The sequence below is a fragment of the Lynx rufus genome, unplaced genomic scaffold, assembly GCF_022079265.1.
Source record: "Lynx rufus isolate CCGP_SWC_20201006 ecotype Redwood Valley unplaced genomic scaffold, mLynRuf1.p SCAF_1, whole genome shotgun sequence".
NCBI lineage: Eukaryota > Metazoa > Chordata > Mammalia > Carnivora > Felidae > Lynx > Lynx rufus.
Genome location: NW_025814823.1, coordinates 176,721,281 through 176,742,512, shown reverse-complemented (window position 1 = coordinate 176,742,512; position 21,232 = coordinate 176,721,281). Strand labels below are relative to the sequence as shown.

The 21,232-nt window shown below is 51.0% G+C and overlaps 1 protein-coding gene and 1 non-coding gene across 4 annotated transcripts in view; one reads left to right on the top strand and one right to left on the bottom strand.

Annotated features, from left to right (window-relative positions):
• The window catches only part of ERGIC1 (endoplasmic reticulum-golgi intermediate compartment 1), a 103,673-nt gene that overhangs the window by 41,765 nt on the left and 40,676 nt on the right, over window positions 1-21,232 (top strand). The window contains exons 2-3 of one of the 3 annotated variants that reach the window (XM_047091119.1): window positions 6,596-6,657; window positions 13,380-13,452. In XM_047091119.1, the coding sequence (XP_046947075.1) occupies window positions 6,596-6,657; window positions 13,380-13,452 (135 nt within the window). Of the gene's footprint in view, window positions 1-6,595; window positions 6,658-6,691; window positions 6,852-7,530; window positions 7,813-13,379; window positions 13,453-21,232 lie in introns of those variants that run through there. The other 2 variants (XM_047091130.1, XM_047091140.1) reach the window with 2 other exon arrangements.
• Window positions 3,484-3,586, bottom strand: LOC124523475 (U6 spliceosomal RNA). The gene has a single exon (XR_006965000.1). It is a non-coding gene; the product is annotated as a U6 spliceosomal RNA (small nuclear RNA).

The following is a 21,232-nucleotide window of genomic DNA, read 5'->3' as shown; positions in this document are numbered from 1 at the left end:
GGGGGATTTTACTATGCATTGCAGGATTGTCGGATGCATTAGCACCCCTGGCCTTAACCCGCTAGGTTCCAGTAACACCCCCAGTCCCCCGTGCGACAACCAAAAATATCTCCAGACATTGCCAGATGTCTCCTGGGGGGCCAAAATTGCCCCTGGTTGGGAACCGCTAGCATCTGAGAGATAACAAGGGTTTCATCAGCTTTTTATTGGCTTATTTCTGATTTAAATATTTTGTGTCTAATTGCACCTCGAACTGAACAAGTCACTCTTTTTTTTTTTTTTTAACGTTTATTTATTTTTGAGACAGAGAGAGACAGAGCATGAACAGGGGAGGGGCAGAGAGAGAGGGAGACACAGAATCGGAAACAGGCTCCAGGCTCTGAGCTGTCAGCACAGAGCCCGACGCGGGGCTCGAACTCACGGACCGTGAGATCGTGACCTGAGCCGAAGTCAGATGCTTAACCGACCAAGCCACCCAGGCGCCCTAAGTCACTGTTCTTAAAGGCTTCCGTTTTCTCATCTGTAAAATGATTGGGTTGGACATAGTGATCTTAGAGAAACTTCTAGACCTGACAGTGGAGGGTTTTGAAGGCAGGAGGCCCCTGTGGGGTCTCTGTGTTTGTATCCTGTCCCAGCAAGGATAAACCTCTTGCCAGCCTAGCTCTAGTCACTACTGCCATTGTCCTGGCACTTGGCATTGGATCAGTCTTCCTTAAGTCCAATTGATGGCTCTCTTACTTTAAGTCCACTTTACCCCCACCCCCACCCCGCTTTGAAGTCAAGATTTCTCAATATCCAGTACAAGGAACCCCTGAGGACTCAGCTTCTCCACTGTCCATTTCAGCGTAATCTTGTTTTTAGGAGCAGCCAGTGTGTCTTATCTTTGTGCAGATTCATTCATTGACTCATTCATTCAGGTCAGTTCTCCAGGGGCCTGGATTGGGCGGGGCTGGGCAACAAGGAGGCCCAGGTCCTGTCTCAAGAAAATCATACTCTGGTGGGAGGGCAGGAAAAAAGCATTTTTTTGCTTGACAGTGATGAAGAATCCATAGTTTAGCTTTCTCTGTTTGAGGCTAATCCATTCTAATTCTTTAACCTTTTTTCCTAAGCATTTTCCACTGACATGGTCTCAGTTTTGGCCCTACATGGTTGGGAAAAAACCCAGCAAGAACGTAAATTAGGCCTGGATTCAGAGTCCTGCTGTGGCACTTCACAGGTGTGTGAGCTTAGCCAAACCACCAGCCTCTGTGAGCCTCATCTGTAAAATGGGCTAAAAATCCCTAACTTGAAGGCTGGTCAAGAGAATTAAATGAGAACATGCCAGCCAGAGGCATAGCATGAGCTGAGCCCACACTAGATATGCACTAGACACCCCTTCCCCCTCTTCCACACTCTCTACCCTTTCCTCCATATTCTCTTGACAGTGGGTGGCCACAGCTAATCGCATCACCACATCACCGCAGTGAGGGACTGACTAATGTAAACCAGAGAGGACGACGGCTCACTTCCCTGTCTGTCACATGCCTGGGTTCTCACCAGTCTTCCTGTGGCCCATTTCTTAGTGACATTCACTGCTGACTCACTTGGCTTGTGGTCAGCTCTGAACCCAGGGTCTTTTTCAGCTCTCCCTTTACCCCACCACCACTCCTCAGCTTGGATTGACGGCATGGGAATGGGATAATCATTAGAGAACATTCTGTTTAGGTGGCCCTTCTCAAGGAGTCAAAAGCATTCCTAGATTGGCACCTCCATGAGGGCAGGGGCCATGTCTACCTTGACTGCTTCCATTTTCCCATATCTAGAATACTGCCAGTAAGTACTTAGTAAATGTCTGTTGAGTGAATTAATGTATTTTGAGCTGGTCCCTGTCTTTTAGGAGATTCTCACCTGCTCTGGGCAGCATCTGTGGAAAAGTAAGCAAAACTCTGAGACTAATTTACCAGTAAGTGACCTCTATACTGATTCCCACAAGTATAGGGCAGTGGAAGGGCCATGGCCTATGACTCAGACTTGGGTTTGAATCCCAGCTCTACTAGTCACGGGCTTGGTGACTTTGAGCAAGTTGCTTATAGCTTAGCCTTGGTTTTCTCTCTGAAAAATTGGGATATCAGTGTCTGCCAGGGTTATTGTAAGAATTACATGTAAATATGTATATGTAAAAGTGCCCAGGCTGGCAGTGATCTTGGTTTCACATCAGTGACTCTTTCTAGAGCACCTCTTTCCTTTGATCACTATTGCTTCCTGTAGTTTGGTCCAGGTCTACCCTGCTCTCTTAGACCTTTGTTCATTCAACCCTCCCCTCGCCATTCTCACTCCCAACAAAGATGTATTCTTGACACCCAGCACACTCAGTAAACATTTGTTAAGCCAGCACCTCAAAATCAGAAGCCTAGAGGGACCAGGTATGTATGAAGAAAGCAGGCTGTGTGGGATTTTTATGTGAAATCTCCCCCTTACAATTTTTTTTTTATAATTCTATTAAATTTTAAAGAGCCTTTTTAACTTTTTATCTTGCCATAATTTCTGGCTTACAAAAAAATTTGCAAAACTAATGCAAAGACTTCCCATAAGCCCTTTACTGAAACTTCCCTAAATATTACCATGTTACATAACCAAAATACCATTATCAAAACCAGGAAAATAACACTATACCATAGTATTAACTAATACATGGCTCTTATTCAAATCCTAACCATTGTCCCCCTGATGTCCTTTTTCTCATCTGGGACATCCTGCATGGTTCAGTTGTCATGTCTCTTTAGTCTTCTCCAATCTCTGAAAGTTCTTTAGCCTTTTACTTGTCTGAATGACCTTGATACCTTTGACAAGTACTGGCCAGTCATTTTATAGCATGAACCCTCCGGTTGGATTTGTGTGTTGCTTTCTCATGATTCATTTGAGGTTGTGCATTTTGAGCAAGTTTCCCACACGAGTGTAATGGTGTGCCTTCCCCAATATCTCAGACCAGGAGGCACATGATATGTCTCCTTACTGGTGACACTCACTTTGGTCACTTGGTCAAGATGATGTAAGTTTCTCAACTATAACGTTACTCTTTTTCCCTTTGTAATTAGTAAGGATTTTGTGGGGTGGTATTTGAAGGTATGTAAATATCCTGTTTCTCATCAAATTTTGGGTTCATTCATTTCTTTTTTTTTAATATAATTTATTGTCAAGTTGGCTTCCATACAACACCCAGTGCTCATCCCAACAAGTGCCCTCCTCAATGCCCATCACCCACTTTCCCCTCTCCCCCACCCCCCATCCACCCTCAGTTCTCTGTATTTAAGAGTCTCCTGTGGTTTGCCTTCCTCCCTCTCCGTTTGTAACTATTTTTCCCTCTTCCCCTCCCCCGTGGTCTTCTGTTAAGTTTCTCAAGATCCACATAAGGAGTGAAAACATATGGTATCTGTCCTTCTCTGACTGACTTATCTCACTTAGCATAACACCCTCCAGTTCCATCCACGTCGCTGCAAACGGCATGACAAATACGGAAGCTTCACGAATTTGCGCGTCGTCCTCGCGGGGAGCCGTGCTGATCTCTGTACCGTTCCAGTTTTAGTACGTGTGCTGCCGGAGCGAGCACTATTCATTTCTTTATATAGATCCGTGGCTTCCTATTTTATCCAATGGGTTATAACCTATCACTGTGATTTTTTATTTTAGTGCTCACATCGTCCTTTCTTTGGCCAGTGACCCCACCATTCTTTGAACACTGTCTTGCTTTCTGACAAGAAGGTGTTCCAAGTTCATCTTGGGTTTTCCTCACGTAGCCCTGGGATCAGCCATTTCTGCAAGTAGAGAGGGAGATTTAGAAGCCACCATTTGAGTACCTGATGTGCCGTTTGCTATCTGGCTGTCACGGTTCCCGGACCCTCCCTGTGGAATGAGCCAGGAAATGTATGTGAATAGGATGTGTATTTCTGTATTGGTGGATGTTGAAAATCAAGAATCCACAGTGAAACCTCCATTTCCACTCGAGTAGCACAGAGTTTATTCTACTTTTCCCTCCATATAGACCTCCCTTTCCCAACAGTGAGCCCCAGGCGTCCATTATCCTCACTGTATTTACATATTTGATTAGTGTCCCCCACCCCCATGTGTCAATCTCCCCTCTCTGGCCTCTTCACCCTTATCAGATTCTGACATTCTGCCCTCAGCTACCCCCACCTCCTCACCCCGAGTGACCTCTGACTTCCCATAAAACCCCCAGTTTTGAAGTGGTGGTTGATAAAGTTTTTAAACTGTGAGGCCCAGTTTCTGCCTGTGGGCCCTGGATGGCGACCTGGTATTAACTGGACAGGGAAGGTGGATTGTAAGCCCCTCCCACCTCTCTGGTGCCTGTCATTCCATGCCGTCCCAGTGCCTCGTGCAAGGGGACTCTGCTCTCTGGCACGCCATGTTCGGTCATCATCCCGTCCCAGCGTTATGGGCAGGTGAACTAACTCCACGCTCCAGCACGCCAGGTCTGGTCGTCTTTCTTGGCCCCTGTTTTTGCTGTTCTCACTACGTGGACTGCTTTATGCCTCTTCCTACTCAGCCTCCCATCCTCCTGCTCTGTTCAGACATCACCTGCTGCCGGAAGCTTCATGGACCACCCCATGGACCGCTTTCTGGGTCCCCCTAGCACCTTCAGCAAACCTTATGAAGGAACACCATTGTACCCTCCTTCCATTTCCTTCTTTGTCTTTATTGCTAAACTGTAGGCACACAAGGCCAAGGGCTGAGTCTTATACCTGTGTCCTAGTGCCTAAGAGAGGACTTAGCATGTAGTAGGTGCTTATAGATGTTAGTCAGCCGAACATTAACAATAGTAATGGGAAAAAAAAATGAATAGTACCTGCAAATAAATATTCATATAGTACTTCCTGGGTGCTAGGCACAGTTCTGAGCACTTCCTATGCACTAAGTCACTTGGCCTTAACCGCTATGCTACAAGATAGTATCGTTGCCCCATTTTACAGCCAGGGGAACTGAGGCTCAGAGAGGTTACGTAAGTGACATGCCCAAGGTTGAACAGTGGTGGAGTCACGTTTGAGCCCACTTGGGCTGATTCCACAGTACATACATGCCTCTTATCTCTTACATGCCCCTCATGGTTAAAGGGGTCAGCATTTTCCGAATAAGGGAGATGAGTAGGTATGGAGAACTGAGTCACGTGGACCCCTCCTGCTCAACCACATCCCCAGCCCCAGTTTCTAGTGCCCCTTAAGGGCCCAAGAACGGAAGACTGGTAGCTGAGCAGGCCAGAGAGAAAGTGTTACCTTTTAACTTGGCAGCCCACAGGAATATCTTCTCCCCTGACGTGTTAGGAAACCCAGCACGTTTCACGTGCAGTTAGGACGAGCGCACGGTAGTCAAGCATCAGATCTTACGCAAGATTTCCAAGTCATTGCGTTGAGGTTAGCAGGGTGCTAACAGCTTTTCCCAATCACCAAAGGGGAACCACATGCCAACTGGTAGCCCCCGAGGGCTGGAGCAGCCGGCCTCTTCACCATGCCAAGTCCTGCCCGGGAGCCTAGGAACACTGCGGGGATAGAACTCTGCTTTGTGAGAACTGCCTGCTCAGGTTCAAGTGACAGGAAGGAAGCCAAGTGTGTGAGGCGCCTCCTCTGTGAATGCTGTGTAAATCCACCACAGACATTTATTTCCGTTACTCCTCTCGATGGCCTGGCAGGACCTGGTAACAGTAGCCACAAACAAGGAAGACCAGCCCAAAAGATTTGAACCCAGGGTGGTCTGATTCCAGGATCCTCACTCTTAAATAGCTGGCCAGAATCTGCTGTGTCTGTCCGACTCCCAGATCCCAGATTCTTCTGCCGCACCCCACAACCCTCATTTGCTGTGGTGGGACCCATATGAAAGAAAGGCATCAAGGCATCTGCTCTGCGTGTGGGGAGGAGACCCCCATTAGACACAAGCCAGAGCCAGAGCCGTCGCAAGCCAACGCTGACACTGGGCTCCAGGCAGGATTTTGTTAACTTCACGCCTTGGAGTTAGGAAGGAACTCCACAGGCAAGCTGCGGGAGCTGGGGAAGGGGGGGGAGTGGAGACGGGAGGGGGAGGGGGAGGCAGGAAAGGGAAGAGGGGGAGGAGAGGTGACACCGGGCAAGAATGCAGTGCCGTCATGGAACTCAGGAAAGACGGTGCATTTCCCTATTTCCTTCATCATTAGAAAAACCCAAGACGCGGGTTCAGTTCATTCCACAAGGGCTTGCTGAGTGTCTTCTACGCACCAGGCCTGTGCTAGGGTCTGGGGACGTGGGCGGAGGACAAAACCCAACAAGATCGCTGCCCTTGTGGAAGTTCCGTTCTGATGGGGGGAAGACCAACCCAGAAACGTAACCGAATGAGGGTCCTGCCTGGTGGCTCTAAGTGTTGTGAGGAAACGCTACCAGGGGATGGGGCAGGGTCCCATCGGAGGGTTTTCCTTCAGGCCTCCTGAGGGAGGTGACCTGAAGGAGTAGGAGGACCTGGTTCCGGGAACAGCTGTGGCTTGCTGCCCACGTGGCAAGCAAGCTGAAATCATCTTCCCTGCTGCCCTGAGACCCACCCCTTGCGCCCACCTCACCCCTGTCCGCTTTGCTCTCTGCAGGTTTGACATCTACAGGAAGGTGCCCAAGGACCTTACGCAGCCAACATACACCGGGGCCATTAGTGAGTAGCCATCCTTCTTGCCGTTGTCCTCACCCCCTCCCCACCTCCTGTACCCGGGCCTGCTCTCCCTGTGCAGAACTGCTGAACCAGGGAGAAAAGAAGGAGAGACGGGAGGAGAGGACAAAGGATGGGCATCTTGCGAGCCCTTCATATAGTTCCTCGTCTCATCTCTGTTCTCACCAGAACCCTGCAAGGTATCGGCATTATCTGTTTCTGGAAGGATACACCCGAAATCATCAGTAGCAATTGCCCCTGGGTGGGGAGACTGGGGCTCAAGGGGTCAGGAGGGCTTTTCTTCCCTTTTAGACTACTGGAGTTTTTGACATAAGCACATTTTTAATCATTAAAAAAAAGAAGAAGAAGAAGAATTGCACCAGATTTTGGTTTCTAAATGCCAGTGTTCAGTAAAAGGACCCAAAGTCTCCTTAAAGAAAGGGCTGATTCCAGGGCCGGGGCAGGAAGAGAGCAGAGTAAGCTTGGATCATCTTGGGCCAAAAAGCAAAGAAGCTCCCGGAGGGGGGAAAAAAGGGCTAGGGGTGCATCAGCAGGACACAGGAGCAACATGAAAGAGGCCAAAGGCTAACACAGGGGTAGTCGGAGTAACAGATCATGGCATGATTGTCTTATGTGCCAAAGAATTACAAAAAAGGAGTATGAGAGTGTACTGATGTAAATCAATGGGAGAGAAGGGATGGCTCTTCCTTAACAGAAGAATTCCAAGTAATAGAGTAATGTAGAGGGATAAATACCCCCTCCAGGAGGTAAAGCCTAATTCTCTTCTCCTGGAGTATGGGCTGGACTCAGTGATGCAGAGAATGGAAAGAGCAGAGAGTGGAAAGGAAATCGTAACTTTCCTATGTAGATGCCCAGAGACAACCAAGTGATGAAGGTTGACATCAGCCAGTGAGACATCCTGTGGACGTCACGCACCCCCGATGGGACGTGATGGGAAGGACACCTCCCCTCCGAACATTCTTCCCCAAACAGCCCAAGCCTGCCCAATCATGAGAAAGCATCATCGGGGCCCAGGTTGGGGGACATTCTACGCAACTCCTGCCAGTACGCTTCAAAAGTGACAAGGTCTTGAAAACCTTGGGAAGAAGGGGGAACTGTCAACAGATTCAAGACTAAGGACACAGGATGACTACATGCAAAGTGAGATCCCAGGTTGGGTCCAGGAACAGGAAAAAGGGGGTTTGTGGGGAAACTGGCGAAACCTGTAGTCCTGTCTGTAGCTTAGTTTTGGTGCTGTATGGTGTTACTTCGTTTTGACGTGCATACCGTGGTTATGTAAGACGTTAACGTGAGGAGAAGCCGCATGAAGGGCGCATGGGAACTCTCTGTACCGTCTCTGCATCTATTACTCCACAATGAGAAGTTTATTAAAACCAAAACAAACCCAAAAGCGCCATGCGCGCAGGAAAACCTCATAGCCTCATTTTCCAGAGGAGAAAATGGGCCCAGAGAGGTGAAGTGACTTGTCTCAAGTTTCACATCTCTCGAAAGGTAGGCTTCCCTGCACCCCATGGCCTGACCCCCTGCCGGCCTCTCCAGTGCTTCCTGCGGGAGAGGGACCCTCCCCGTGGGCTGTCCCCTGAGCAGGGCCCTGGGGCTGGGCAATCAAATTGGAATCCACTGCTGCCTCCCAAGGTGGGTCATAGGAGCATGGCCTTGGGGTTCCCCCACCCCCACCCCGGCTGCTCCTGCCCGGCCCTTACTCATTGAAGCCGTGGGTGCCTTCTCCAGCCCTGGGTCTCCACATCCCTAGGGAAGGGAATGCAGCAGCCAGGACACAGGATGCATGTCCTGCAGGCTTCCCATGTGGCAGAGCTGGGTTCATTCTCCCATCTATTAGCTGCGGGACCTTGGGGAAGTCACTTCTCACTTCACCTCTCTGATCCTCAGTTTCCTGATATGGGGAATAAATGAGTTCAGACCCATCAAGTGTAGGGTATGTGCTAAGCTCTCAGTGCCTGGACTACACTCCTCTGGTCACTGACCTCCAGGAGCCCCCAGCCTGTGAGGGTCCGTGCCAGCAGACGCTCTGATGCTTTGTGCCTGAGTCCCCATGGAGAGGATACCCAAGGCCCATGAGAGGAGAGGGGGTTCGACTTGTTTCTGAGCCTGATCACAAAAATTCAAGTAAGGTGTCCTGTCCCCTTCCTGCCACCAACCAATAGTCCAGACCTCTGCCTCACAGTCTCTGCAGTCTCACCCTTACTAATGGATGTGTAACAATCAGGTCTGGGTCCTCCTAGAATTTTTAAAAAGCACATTCAGGCTTTGATATACCTATATCATTGTTTTAAGCAGAGACGGGAACCTACTGTGTGGACTCTCTTCCCGGCCCTTTTTTCAACCGCCGTAGGCTGGACACCTTTCCTACCAGCACGTACACGGCCCGCTGCATTCTTCTCTGCAGCCGCGTCTGGCAACCCACGGTCGCCATCATCTGTGCGACCCACAGTTTATGTAACCAGTCTCCTGGGAGTGGACAGTCTCGATTCCGATTTATGGCTGTTGCAGACATCCTTGTCCATATATTTTTATATCCTTGTATGGTTATTTCTGTAAGGTAACTTTTCCTAGAAGAGGAATTACTGGGTCAAAGGGCATGTGTGTTGTAAAATTTAGAAGGTACTGCCAGATGGCCCTCTAGGGACGTGGTCTGATTTGCGGTCCCGGCCACAGTGTGCAAGACGGCAAATTCCTTTACACAAGAGGAAAAAGGCGTGAGGCATGGGAAACCAGCCCTTAGCTACCATGTAGTGAACAAATATTTATTAACTAGGTCCTGGGGCCAGGTCCCATACCAAGTACCGGGATCATGTTGATGAATGGGCTCCCGTCTTTGTCCTTAAGGAGCACGTGGCCTACCAGGGCAGCAGACACGAAGCCACACCATTTCATGACATCTTGATACGTGCTATTAATAACTGCAGGAACAGGAAAGGGCCCTGGACACTCACGGATCAGGGTTTGAATTTTGCCTCCTTCACTGAAGTGGCCATTTGGCCTTGAACAAATTCCTTGACTTCCCAGAGTCTTGGGTCTCGGGTCTTGGGTCCAGTGCCCCCCTTTGCTGGCTGCACCAGGTTTCCCAGTCACACACATTCTCTAGGGGTCACATTCCTATGGTGCACTGCCTGAGTCAGTTTCAAAAGAAGTGTGGTGTCAGAGAGCCTTAGCTTCTTGCCCAAACATGGATTGAAAACCCTCATCAAGCCTTCAGTATCACAATGGCCTTTCTGGTTGAAATACTTCATACCTGCCTTCATACCTCGTGTTTTTCATTCATTCATTCATTCATTCATTCATTCAACAAGTATTTTTTCTGTACCTTCTCTGAGCCAGGCTAGACCCTGTGACCATAGCAGTACTGAGACATTGTCTCTGTCCACCTAGTATGGGACGATGGTAGGGGGAGCAGTCACAGAGGGTATATGATCAGGGCTGTTGGACACTTGGGTTTCAGCTGAGTAGACTTGGCATTTATCGTGTCCACCTGCTGGGTTGACCAGGCTTCATCCAGACCTTGAACAGAGCACACATATTTCAGAAGGAAGCCTTCCATCCCTGTCCCCTGCCCCCCCCACCCCCAATCTGGACAGAGTTAGAGCGTTGGGGCCCTTTTGCAGGCTTAGGGCAAGGAAGGCAGTTAGAAGGCCTGGATGGGTCTAAGTCAGCATTGACCTTCAGAAACGCCTCCCTCCTTTGTGCCTGTCCATTACAGCATGCGATGGGTTGCTGGGGCTTGAGAGAGGTGTGAGAGGGATGAAAACGACTCTGCAACATGGGTCCTATGTGATACTGTTTAGGAAGATTCCAGGTGAAGGGTGTTCTGCCTGGTAGTGGGATTCTTGATCAGTTATCATAGCTGCAGTCTGCAGGTGAGAAAGGGAAGGATATGAGCCGGGAAGTTGGGATTGGTGGCTGCAGGAGTGCAGTGGATTTTTCCAACAGCTGGAGAAGACATTTGAAATGAGCTTCTATGCCACAAAAGCAAGCAAGCAAACATGGCCACTCCTGTAAACTGATGTGGCATGTATTTCAGACATAGGCTGCTGAGTGAGCAAAGCATGGTTGAAAAGGATGTATATAGCTTATGCTGCAGTTGGCTTAGAGAAAGAAAGGAATTGTACGTATATGTTTCAGTGCTGTGGAAGGACACAAGACCGTAACACTGATACCTTAGGGCAGGGGGCTGCAGGTCAGGAGCGAGAAAGGGACTTGGCACACTATACCTTTTTATGCAGCTGCATGATTTTTCTCATCACGTGCATGTGTTACCTCTTCTGAAAAGAAACAAAAAAAGTAAAACCCTTTACTACTGCCCTATATAGTTCTTCTAGTGTTTGAAGAATTGGGGAGTCATTCTAGGATCCCATATGTGGGTCTGGTTTTAGAGGTGTAGGGACTGTGGGGATGTCCCTGTCTTGTTCTTCACTTGGAGTCCTAGATCTTGGGGTTTCTTTTCTTAGCGCATTGTCTGTAGAATTCATAGGATCCAGGCCTGTCTGCCCACCCACCTTCCCAGGCCAGTCTCTTCCTCTCTGAGCCTCCATTTCTACCTGCTGCGCAAGGGTGCGTGCCCCCGTCAGGCGGGAGTGTGAGGTGACATGGTAGCTGGTGACACTCCCACAGCAGGGTGCATGGTAGTGGCCCAGCAAACATTTGTTCCCTTCCTTCTTTACTTAGAAGTCATCTTTTTGCATTTTAAGATGGATAGATAGATAGATAGATAGATAGATAGATAGATAGATAGATAATGACTGGTTTCAGTGTTTATCACAGTTGCTCAGCCAGTCCAGGAGCAAACCATCAAGAATGTAGGAGAATCAGCAAGTGGGACCAGGAACTTTTTTTTCTTTGCAGGAAACTAGGGGTCACCCCATTTGTCAGTCAGTCACCTTCCCCAAATCACCAACTCCTCCAAGGACTCCCTGATGAAAGTCCTAATAATGAGCGAATGCTTGAGCCTTTATTACCCGCCCGGTACTATTACAAGCCCAGTTTCTCTGTTGTGGAAATTCTCAGAGAAGCTCCATAAGGCCTGTTGCCATTTTACAGATGAGGAAACTGAGGCAGGGAGAGGTAAGTAACTTAGCCAGAGACCAGTGGGTCTCTTAGCAGGTGACCAGTGGGCATATTTTGCAAACCCTTGCCCACTGCATGCCTCTGTGATAAGCCCAGGTGAGGCGTGCTCAATGCTCACTCTCTGCTCTTGGGTATTCCCTGCCTATTATTCCCTCCTGTATGCCAAGCCCCAGGCCAGGCACTGGAGCTGTGGAGTTTCTGCCTTCAGGGATATCAGTTTAGCGAGAGAAACAGCCACAAAGAGCCGGTAAAATGTGGCAAGTGTGAGAATAGAGGCTGGGAACAGAGGAAAGAGTGACCAGCTCCACATCTGGGGATGAAGAGCCTCCTACCAGGAGAGACTTTTGAGCTGGACCTCGGCCTGGGAGCATAGAGAGGAGTTCACTTCACAGAGAGGATGACGAGGAGGAGGGGGAGGAGAGGGAGGAGGAGAGAAGATGGGAAGGACGTTCCCGACAGGAACCACAGGAACAAAGGAACAGAAGTAAGACACATATTTACAGAACAGCACGTGGCTCAGTGTGGTTGAGTGGTCAGATGTTGGGGGAGTATCAGGAGCTGGGGCTGGAGTTCAAGGCCAGATCCGGGCCACTTGTTATATATTGTCCCTGGGAGTGGCCCCAGGGGTCACAGATTTCCACCCTGGCAGGGGCCGTTGACCAGATAAATATGAGTGACATGGGCCAACTCTGGAACTCTCTTCCACTCTCTACATTCCAGACTTTTATAGAAGAATTCCTTCCATAAAGAATTGTCCCTTCTCTTGAAACACAAGTGTTCAGTCTCCTCACTTTCTGACCTCTGATGAGGACCTCTGATGGGCACGCCGTTGATGGTACCACTGGGGGTGGTGATAAATGGCGACAGACCATTGGCCTCAGCCTTGGAATCAGGGAGTCAAGAGGGGGTGGTAGGGCCTGGGGCAAACTGGTGAGCCTCAGACCCCATTGGGAACCAGGGCCTGAGTGTTCTGGACTTTGATGTGCAATCAGATTGTTCAGTGTCAACTCCAGATTTTGAAATACACATCACTGGAGCTGAACAGAACGCATTTGTGGGCCACCAGTTTGCAGCCTCTGTGTTTTTTAATGCTTATTTATTTATTTTTGAGAGAGAGAGAGCATGAGAAAGGGGCAGAGAGATGGGGGGACAGAGGACCTGAAGCAGGTACTATGCTGACAGCAGCGAGCCCAGTGCGGGGCTCAAACCCACAAACCGTGAGATCATGACCTGAGCCGAAGTCAGACGCTCAACCCACTGAGCCACCCGGGCGCCCCATGCGACCTCTATTTTTGACTGACCTCTGCATTAATATGCTCTTGTGGAATGAAGTCAGTCTGGCCCCCTGGAGGACCTGCCTACATAGGGGGTCAGTCTCTATGGGAAGGTCACATCAGTACCAAAGGAAGTCCTCCGGGAGCAGGGCTGCTTAGACTAAGAAGGGGCTTTGGACGGTTGGTGGGGCTTCTTTCCCCCTCCCTCTAAGCAGCTTTCCTTGGAGGCCAGGGGTGGAGAGGGGAGGGATGGGAATGGGAGGGGAGAGGGAGGGAGGAGGGGCCAGCCCACCCACCCCCCAGCCTGTGCCCTCCACCCTTAATTGTGTGTCTCTGTATTGTTCCTTCCAGTCTCTATCTGCTGCTGCCTCTTCATCCTCTTCCTCTTCCTCTCGGAGCTCACCGGATTCATAACGACAGAAGTGTAAGTTCCATTACCCCACAGGGGACATTCCAGAGCTTTCTGGGACCCCAGAAGAGAGGAGACAGGGGCTTTAAAAAGAAGCAAGACCTCTGAACCTTCTAACTCTCTCATTTCCAAGCCCATGGCGTCCATCACTCCTCTGTTTCTTAAAAGGGTTTTGAAGTTAGAGCAAAAGCAAACATTGCTTTGTTGAAGCTGAAGAGAAAATCTAGGTTCCGTTCTGTGGGGGGGCTTCCTGGGTCCGCAGATGACAGGAATCATTTGCCCATCTCTGCTGTCCCTTTGTTTGGCCAGTGGACTTTTTTCCCTCTGAATCATCATAGGGTCATTTGATGTTAAAGCTGGAGGAGTTCAGAGAAACGGTGCCGCTTCCTACCCGAGGGGGGTGGGGTTGCTGACATCAGAGCCCAGCCCCCCTCAACTGAGCCCCCTTCCCTGTTCTCAGGCCCACACTTAGTGAGGAATCCGTGCGGGCTTCCTGGCAGCGATTGACGCATTGTGAATCGATCCCCAATTTCTAGCATCATCCGTTGCCCGGATAACCTAGTAAATGCTGTGGGGTATGTGTAACACAGAATGCCATTGGAATTATTCAGTCACAGCCCAGCGGCCGCCCTGAGGTGGAATCAGACCCCAGAGCTTCCTGCCTTGGCCACTGGCTCAGGGCTTCCAAGGCTCTTCGTTCCTGTGTTTACAACCCAGAAAGTCATCACGGGGCTGGGCCCTGGCCACCCACTCCCCTGTTCAACACTGGAATTTTCTTTTTTGCTCATGGAATTTCTTGGTTTCCTTTGCCTCCCTCTCGGCCACAAGACAATAGGAAACCAAAAACATAGTTGCTTAGCCCAAGACGGGCGTTGTAGCTATGTAAGTGTTACCACCTTTAATCCTCAGATAGCTCTGAGAGGTGAAGGGATTTGCCCAGGGTCGTATAGTTAGGAGGGGGCTCCCAAGGCCCACCAGTCTCCTGAATCCACAGGCATCTCAGTCTTGTCTGTTTCCTGCCATCACCCTCTGGCCAACTAATTTCTGGTTGTAGCCTACACTGGTATGGTGGAGTTTGCCTTCCCTGTCCCTCTGATCCTGTTTTTAACCCTGATGGCACCAGAGCCCAGAGGGTCTCACGGAGTGGTAGAAAGAGCTCTGGACGAGGCATTGGGAGACCCAGGGCCAGGTCCCCCTGCTCGATTGCCACTTTGATGTGTGACCCTGGACAGGTTTCCAAACTCTCTGGCTCTCAGTATCGCTGGCCAAACGAGAGGGTGCATTAGAGTCAAAGCTTGCAGGTCTGGGGAGGCTTGTCTGCTTCCTAAGACATGACCTCCTGACCACGCAGGGGTCAGAGAATGTTCTTTGCCCCACTCAGCTCCTAATGGGGGGTGGCTCTGTGTAAATTTGGGCCACTGGATGTCTCAGGGGTCACCTGAGTTGGAATTAGAAACAGGGACAGCAGCAAGAGTTTGAGAGCTACTGTGTGCCATGTACCTGCTGGTCTCTCCAGGCTGCGCCCCCTTCCCTGGGGGTGGGGGGGGGCTGCTGTTCAGGTCCCTCGTGTTCTGAGCAAGGTGAGTGGGGTACATGTGTGACAGCAAGGAGGGAGCCCCAGCTGTGTCCCAGGGACTAGGGAGACTTTATATATTCTGGACAGAGCCACTGAGAAGTGCAAAGGCCCTGAGGCAGGAGTTACCTGGTGTATGTACAGAGCAGATAAAGAGCTAGTGTGGCTGGAGCAAAGTGAGCAAGTGGAGAGAGTAGAATATGAAGTAGGTAGGACCAAGCTGGGGTAGGTCCTGTACACTGTTGTGTATTCATGGGCCTCATTCTTGGTCCTGAGCTCCCAGAAGTCAGAAACCAGGTCTGCCTCCTTCCTTGCTGAGTGGTTCCCTGCTCAGAGGAGTTGAAAAAGCCAACAGTGAGCACAGACCATCAACAAGCAAGCAAAGCTAGAGCGTACATGAATTAGTGAAAAAGACTCTGAAGAAAAAGAAGCAGAGCAGGAAACAGAGAAGGTGTGTGATATTTGTGAGGTTTAAACAAGGTTGTTTACCAGAAAGGTACTTAATGCCACACCTGATGCACTTTAATATGGATCTGTAGTTCTTCATGCTACATTTATTCACTTCACATTTATTCCCCATCTAATGCTAAAAAGGTTGTGAGGCCACCCTCAGCACCTGGCATGTAATAAGCACTCCACGAATGTTAATTTTCTTGTCCCCTCCCTTGAGCTCAGAGCAGCCTCCCTCGCCTCCTGCTGACATTGTGAAGGGCAGCTTATTAAGCCATTGGCAGCTCAGCCCATGGTGAGGCAATGGGCCCCCGACAGGTGAGTTGTGACTGGAGCAGGTCGTGTGCCACCTGCTGTGTGAAGAGCCACTCAGGTGAGCTTGGACAGCTTGTTCCATTACCCAGGACAGGGCTCCCTCCTTTCCGAAGAGCACAGTATGTTCCCGCCGCTCTGCCTTCTACCCTGTTCCAGGGTTTTCCCTTCCTGACCCCTGGGGGCATCCTGGACACTCTGGTCCCAGCACCTCCTTGGAGAGGAAGAAAGATGAGGGGTGAGTGGGGTAATCAGACTACGAGGGCCATTCATGGTGTGTTTGCCATTTGTCTGGCCCGTGCTGAGCTCTTCCCTATTTGCTGTGTGAGTGGCCGGAAGGAGGGAGGGAGGCGGGAATGAGAAGAGAAACCCGTCGGTAGCCCAGGGGCCAGAAGCTCCATCTGTGATGATGCAGTGGCCCTGACGCCCCTCTCCCCCTGCTGCCGTGTGACCACGGTGCAGGAGTTGCCCAAAAGGAGTCTGTATGGGTGAGGACTGAGGACTTCAGCGAAGAATCCAGAGGTAAAAGCATTGCTCCTGGTCTTCCTTCTATCAGAAGTTTCTCTGACCCCTGGGAAGGCCTGCCAGTTTGGGAACACATGAAGGTCCCAGGTCTTCTGTAATGGATGTCGGGCCCTCCCTGGCAGGTTTGTGACCACAGTGGGTCAACCCCCCACACCCCCCATCATGAGATTGTATCCCAAGGAAATGAGGTCACTGCTGGTGGGATCCACATTGCGCCAACCCTGACCCGTGGTTATCAGTGAGTGACATAAGACACTATTCTGGCCCAGCCCGGTAGGGAAGGAGGCCTGTTTGTTTGGGTGGTTGGACTCTAACCTGGGCTTTAGACAGGCCATTAATTATCCTTGGGAAAGTGGCCCCATAGGGGGTGCTGTGTGGCTTCACATTTTCAGGGGAGCAGGCCCCCTCCCCCGCCTTGCTCAGAGAACGTGGCTGCAACACATTCCAGTCTATGACTTCCCAGGCTTGGCTGCTTTTACTTATTAACCTGATGAGGATCTGTAAGAAGAAAATGTAGTAGCTGGAACTCTCCACTGATAATTTACAGTATGATACAATGTATTCTACTTTCCAGTTGCGATTTATACTAGGCAACCACATGCCCAGCCAGCAGCCACCTAGGCTCGCACTTTACGGTGATCGTCTCATGTCGTCAACACAGAACCCCTTGAGGTGGGTTCTGTGGGTAGTCTTAGCCCCACTTTACGGCTGGGAAAACTGAGGCACCAGGAGGCGAAAGCCACAATGAGGTTAGTAAGTGGTGGGGCCACTCCAGTCAAAGCCTCTGCACTCCTGCCCTGTCATACCACGCTTTTCTGCCCAGAGCATTCTGGGCCCCCAGGGGCATGGGAGCTGCTGCTCTTTGGTCAGAAGAGTTGACCTGAACATTTGGATACACCGTTCCAGGGTGAAGTGGCCAAGCAGGCAGTTGGAACTCCAGGAAGCCATTGCCCACCTAGCGGGAACTGGGTGGTTACCTTGAACTGTGTCCTCAGATGCTCCATAGCAGGCCCCCAGTGGGGAGGCCGGTAGCTCAACCAGGAAGGATGCCTGGATGTCTCCCTCAGAGCCCGGTCACCCACTCTGAGGCCTGGGTTGTGAGCTAGGGCCCAGTGAGAGACCCAGGGTCGTCTCATGAAGGACAGGCCGGAAGGCGTCCGAGCATGGAACGACTGGACCGGCTTCACGCTGCAGCGAGGTCCGCTCTTGTGAAGATGAACTTGGAGCAGGACGACCCTGGAGGCCAGACTGGACAATAGCTGTAGAGAGGAGGGTGTGGGCAGGACTTGGTGGCCGAGAAGGGGTGGTTTTGGCCCTCCACCTGGTAGGGAATAGATGCACTTACTTATACCTGGAGGGTAGGGATTTAAAACAAGGTCCTGGGGACATGGCTTGCATAACTTCCATCCCTCCCCTTCCACCGCAAGCCCTTGCTGTGGGCCTCACTGCTGTGTAAGTTTCCATTAAATCAAATTATTAAGCACAGAGGTCAGCGACTTTGGGCAGGAATCTGAACTATTCAAGTGCTCTTCTAAAAGCAAATAAAATTGTTTTCCATAGATGTCATCAGACTCACGCCTCAGCCTAGAATTTCAGGGCCCTTCGTTACATTCCACCTACGCTCCCCCCCACCCGTACCTCCCCAGTCCCTCTCTTCCTCTCCCTACATGGCCACTGCTTACTGACCCCCACGCAATCCAGCCAACTCCCTGACGCTGTCTGGTGTCCCCCGACTGGAATGTGCCCCCCTCTCCTCCATCAGCACACATTGGTACCTCCCCCCGTTCATTCTGCAGGGGTGGTGATCTCGTGCTCTGTGCTCCTGGCTCAGGGAGCCCTCGTCCCGGTCAGTCGGGAGATCAGATGCAGCAACCCACCAGGGCATGGCAGGGGGAGGTGTTAGAGGGAGGCTTGTAGGGCACAAAGGGGATGGACCCTTTACACCTGCTTGCCCTGTGGGCACTTGGGCCATGGGTGCAGTTGGGATGGGCACCTGCAGATTATCGGAAAGATGATGACACCTGCATCACAGGTCTCCTTGGGGGACACTTGTCCCTCAGGTTTTCATTGATTCCTTGCCCCATCCATCTTAACTCGGTGGAAAGAGCATGGCTCTGGGCTTCCATGGCTCCAGGTTCAGATCCTGCCTCTGCCTCTTCCTGGCCATGTGATCTTGGCCAGTCTTTTATCTGTCTTGCTCTGAGCCCGGTTTCATCCTTGTGAGAAGAGAACAGTGACCCTACTAAACATCTTCCTGCTGTGGGTATTACATGAGATACTACATGTGAAAGTCTCCGGCGTTGTGCCTGGCACCAGCCAGCTGCTTAGAGCTGGGACATCTTCGATTCGTTATAAGCAGGGCCACCTTTTATGCGGGCCTTAGAATATACCAGGGGCTGTGCTAGCACCTTACGTCCATGAACACATTTAATCCCTATGACAAGAAAAGCAGCTTCTGAGGAGAACGAACTTTGTTTTTCTGAGTTGCTGCCTAGGCATTTTACAGTGTGATAACCCTCCTCACACACAGAGTCTGGACACTAAGATAAGGACTTGAGTTCAGGATGCCCGCCATGAGTTCCCGCCTTTATTTTGCCTGGGGCATCTTTCAAAATAGCTACTGAAGAGTGAAGCCGGAGGAGAGTTAGTGACCTCTGCCCCATCATAAGGAATAAGTGCTTGCTACCCTGTTCTCTCTCTCCCTCTGGCTTCTGCCCTCCCCTGGCTCCCTGCACACACACACACACACACACACACACACACACACACACACACACTCCTGGGATCTGTAAGTAATAAATCTCGGGACTCTTTCTTCCTTTGTGTGGGTGTATCGAAACTGTGCCTTCCATCAAAACGACCCTGTGGGTTTCACTTCCCCAAAGTGGGAGCTCGGATGCTGAGGGAGCTACCTGGCCGCCCTGTGTGGGTGGCTTGTGCCCCCTCGTTCAGCAGGTCATAATCGGCATATTCTCGATGTAATGCACCAGCTGTGGGCCCCTCAGTAATCCTTGCCACAGTGCTGTGAGGTGATTGCCTGTTGCTACCAACTCTGTAAACACTGATAATTATAAGAACAGTAAAAGCAGCAGACACTTACTGTGCCGTACCTGTGACCGCCCCTGTTTTACGTGTGGGGAAACCGAGGCTGGTAGAGGCAACACCCCCTGCATTATAAGGTCAGTCAGCTCGTAGGTGGTAGGGCTAGGATTTGAACACTGAGAGTCTGGACTGGCATCACGATGCCTTATGCTCTTTACCAAGAAGGGCCCGAGCCAGGCCCTCAGATTGGTGAGGAACATACACCGCCCTGCCCTGGGGAGCCTGCAGCTTTATCGCTCACACCCCTGGGAAGCAGCCCGAATCCTGACCCCTCTTTTGTTCTGTCTCCCTTCCTTCTTCCTCTTCCCCCTCCCCTCCCTCCTGGTTTTCTTTCCTTCTTTTCAAGACGTATCTATAACTTACAAATAGCCAAGCGCATAAATCTTAAAGGTGAGACTTGATGAATGCTTGCCTCTGCTCATACCTGTGTCACCATCACCTCATCAAGACCACACATCTCCGCCGCCTGGAAGGTTCCTTCGTGCCCCCTCCCAGTCAGTACCTCCTGCCACCACCACTATTGTGACTTATTACCGTAGGTTAATTTTGACTGTCTTCAAACTTCATAGAAAACTTCCCCAGTTTTACAGTTAAGGAAACCGGGGCTCAGAGAGGTGAAGTAACTTGTTCCAGGTACCCCCCCCCCCCAGCTTCTTAGTGGCAGGAGGTGAGCCTACATGTATCTGCCACTGCCCCATGAGTCTTCTCATCGCCCTTGCTAGTGACAGGAGGAATCAGGCCCGAGAGTCTCCAGATAGCAGTAAATCCACTAAAAAGCTTGTATTGTCCCTTCAGGTGGGCTGATTTCTGGCTGTCCATTTACCTTTTAAAATCAGTTCAGCCCCAGCCAGTTTAGCTAGCCTTGGCAGGTGTCTGCGGGTGGCAGGCTAAAGGAGGGCTTGCAGTGCTGGCTGGGGATAGGAGGACGCCAGCAGCCCTGGAACATTCCGCTTTGGATTCCGAAGGTGGATCTCTTGGCCTCCTTGGGCAGGCGGCACAGGTGATTGAACTTCGTTTATCTTGCAGCCTGGGGCCCTTCAGGAATGCACTGGGAACAGCCAGTTCTGGCCTTACATAACCAGACTGGCCTACGCTCTGCAGGCCAGTGGGCTTTCCACCCCTCCCCAGCACCTCAGCCCCTTTATGCTAGGTGGCACTGGAGAGCCTGGGCTCCATGGGCTAGGAGAGGCCCCCTGGGGCCTCGAGGGTGAGCTCACCTTGGTGCCACACCTGGCATTCACCTCTCTGTGCACTGAGGTCACCTCCAGAGGATTGCCAGGGGATGACATCATCCCACAATCCGCCGGTGATGTGCTGAGGCCCCACCTCCGAGGTGGGAAAGGTGAGTAGCTACAAGGAAGAGTCTTGCTAGTTTGGGAAAGGAAGCCGGGGGCTCTCCCTCTCCCTCGGTGACCATTCTGTTAATCACCCAGTAGTGTCATTACTCAACAACCTTCTGGAGTTGCACATCAAGACTGGGGTAGAAGTTGGGCGCTAAAGGCCGAGGAGGAGCCCTTTTGGCTGTGGAGATGTCCATCCTCCAGCATACCCTCCTGTGGTCCTGCTTGCTCCTTTCCCCCTGGCTAATTTGTTCTCTTTGTTCTCCAGTGGGGGCCGACACTATGAGCCTGCCAAGTACAAGCCCCTGTCTCTCTTCCCCACACCCTGTGTGTGGCCTCAGAGGGCCTGCCCTCCTCCCCCATTTCCTCCCTTGATCCTAGATGTTGAGGGCGAGAGGGAGGGGAGACAGCATGAGCCCTAGAAAGTCTGGGGCTCAGGCCGAATGCAGACCTAGGTGGGATTTTAGCTCTGCTATTTCCTGCTGTGTGACTT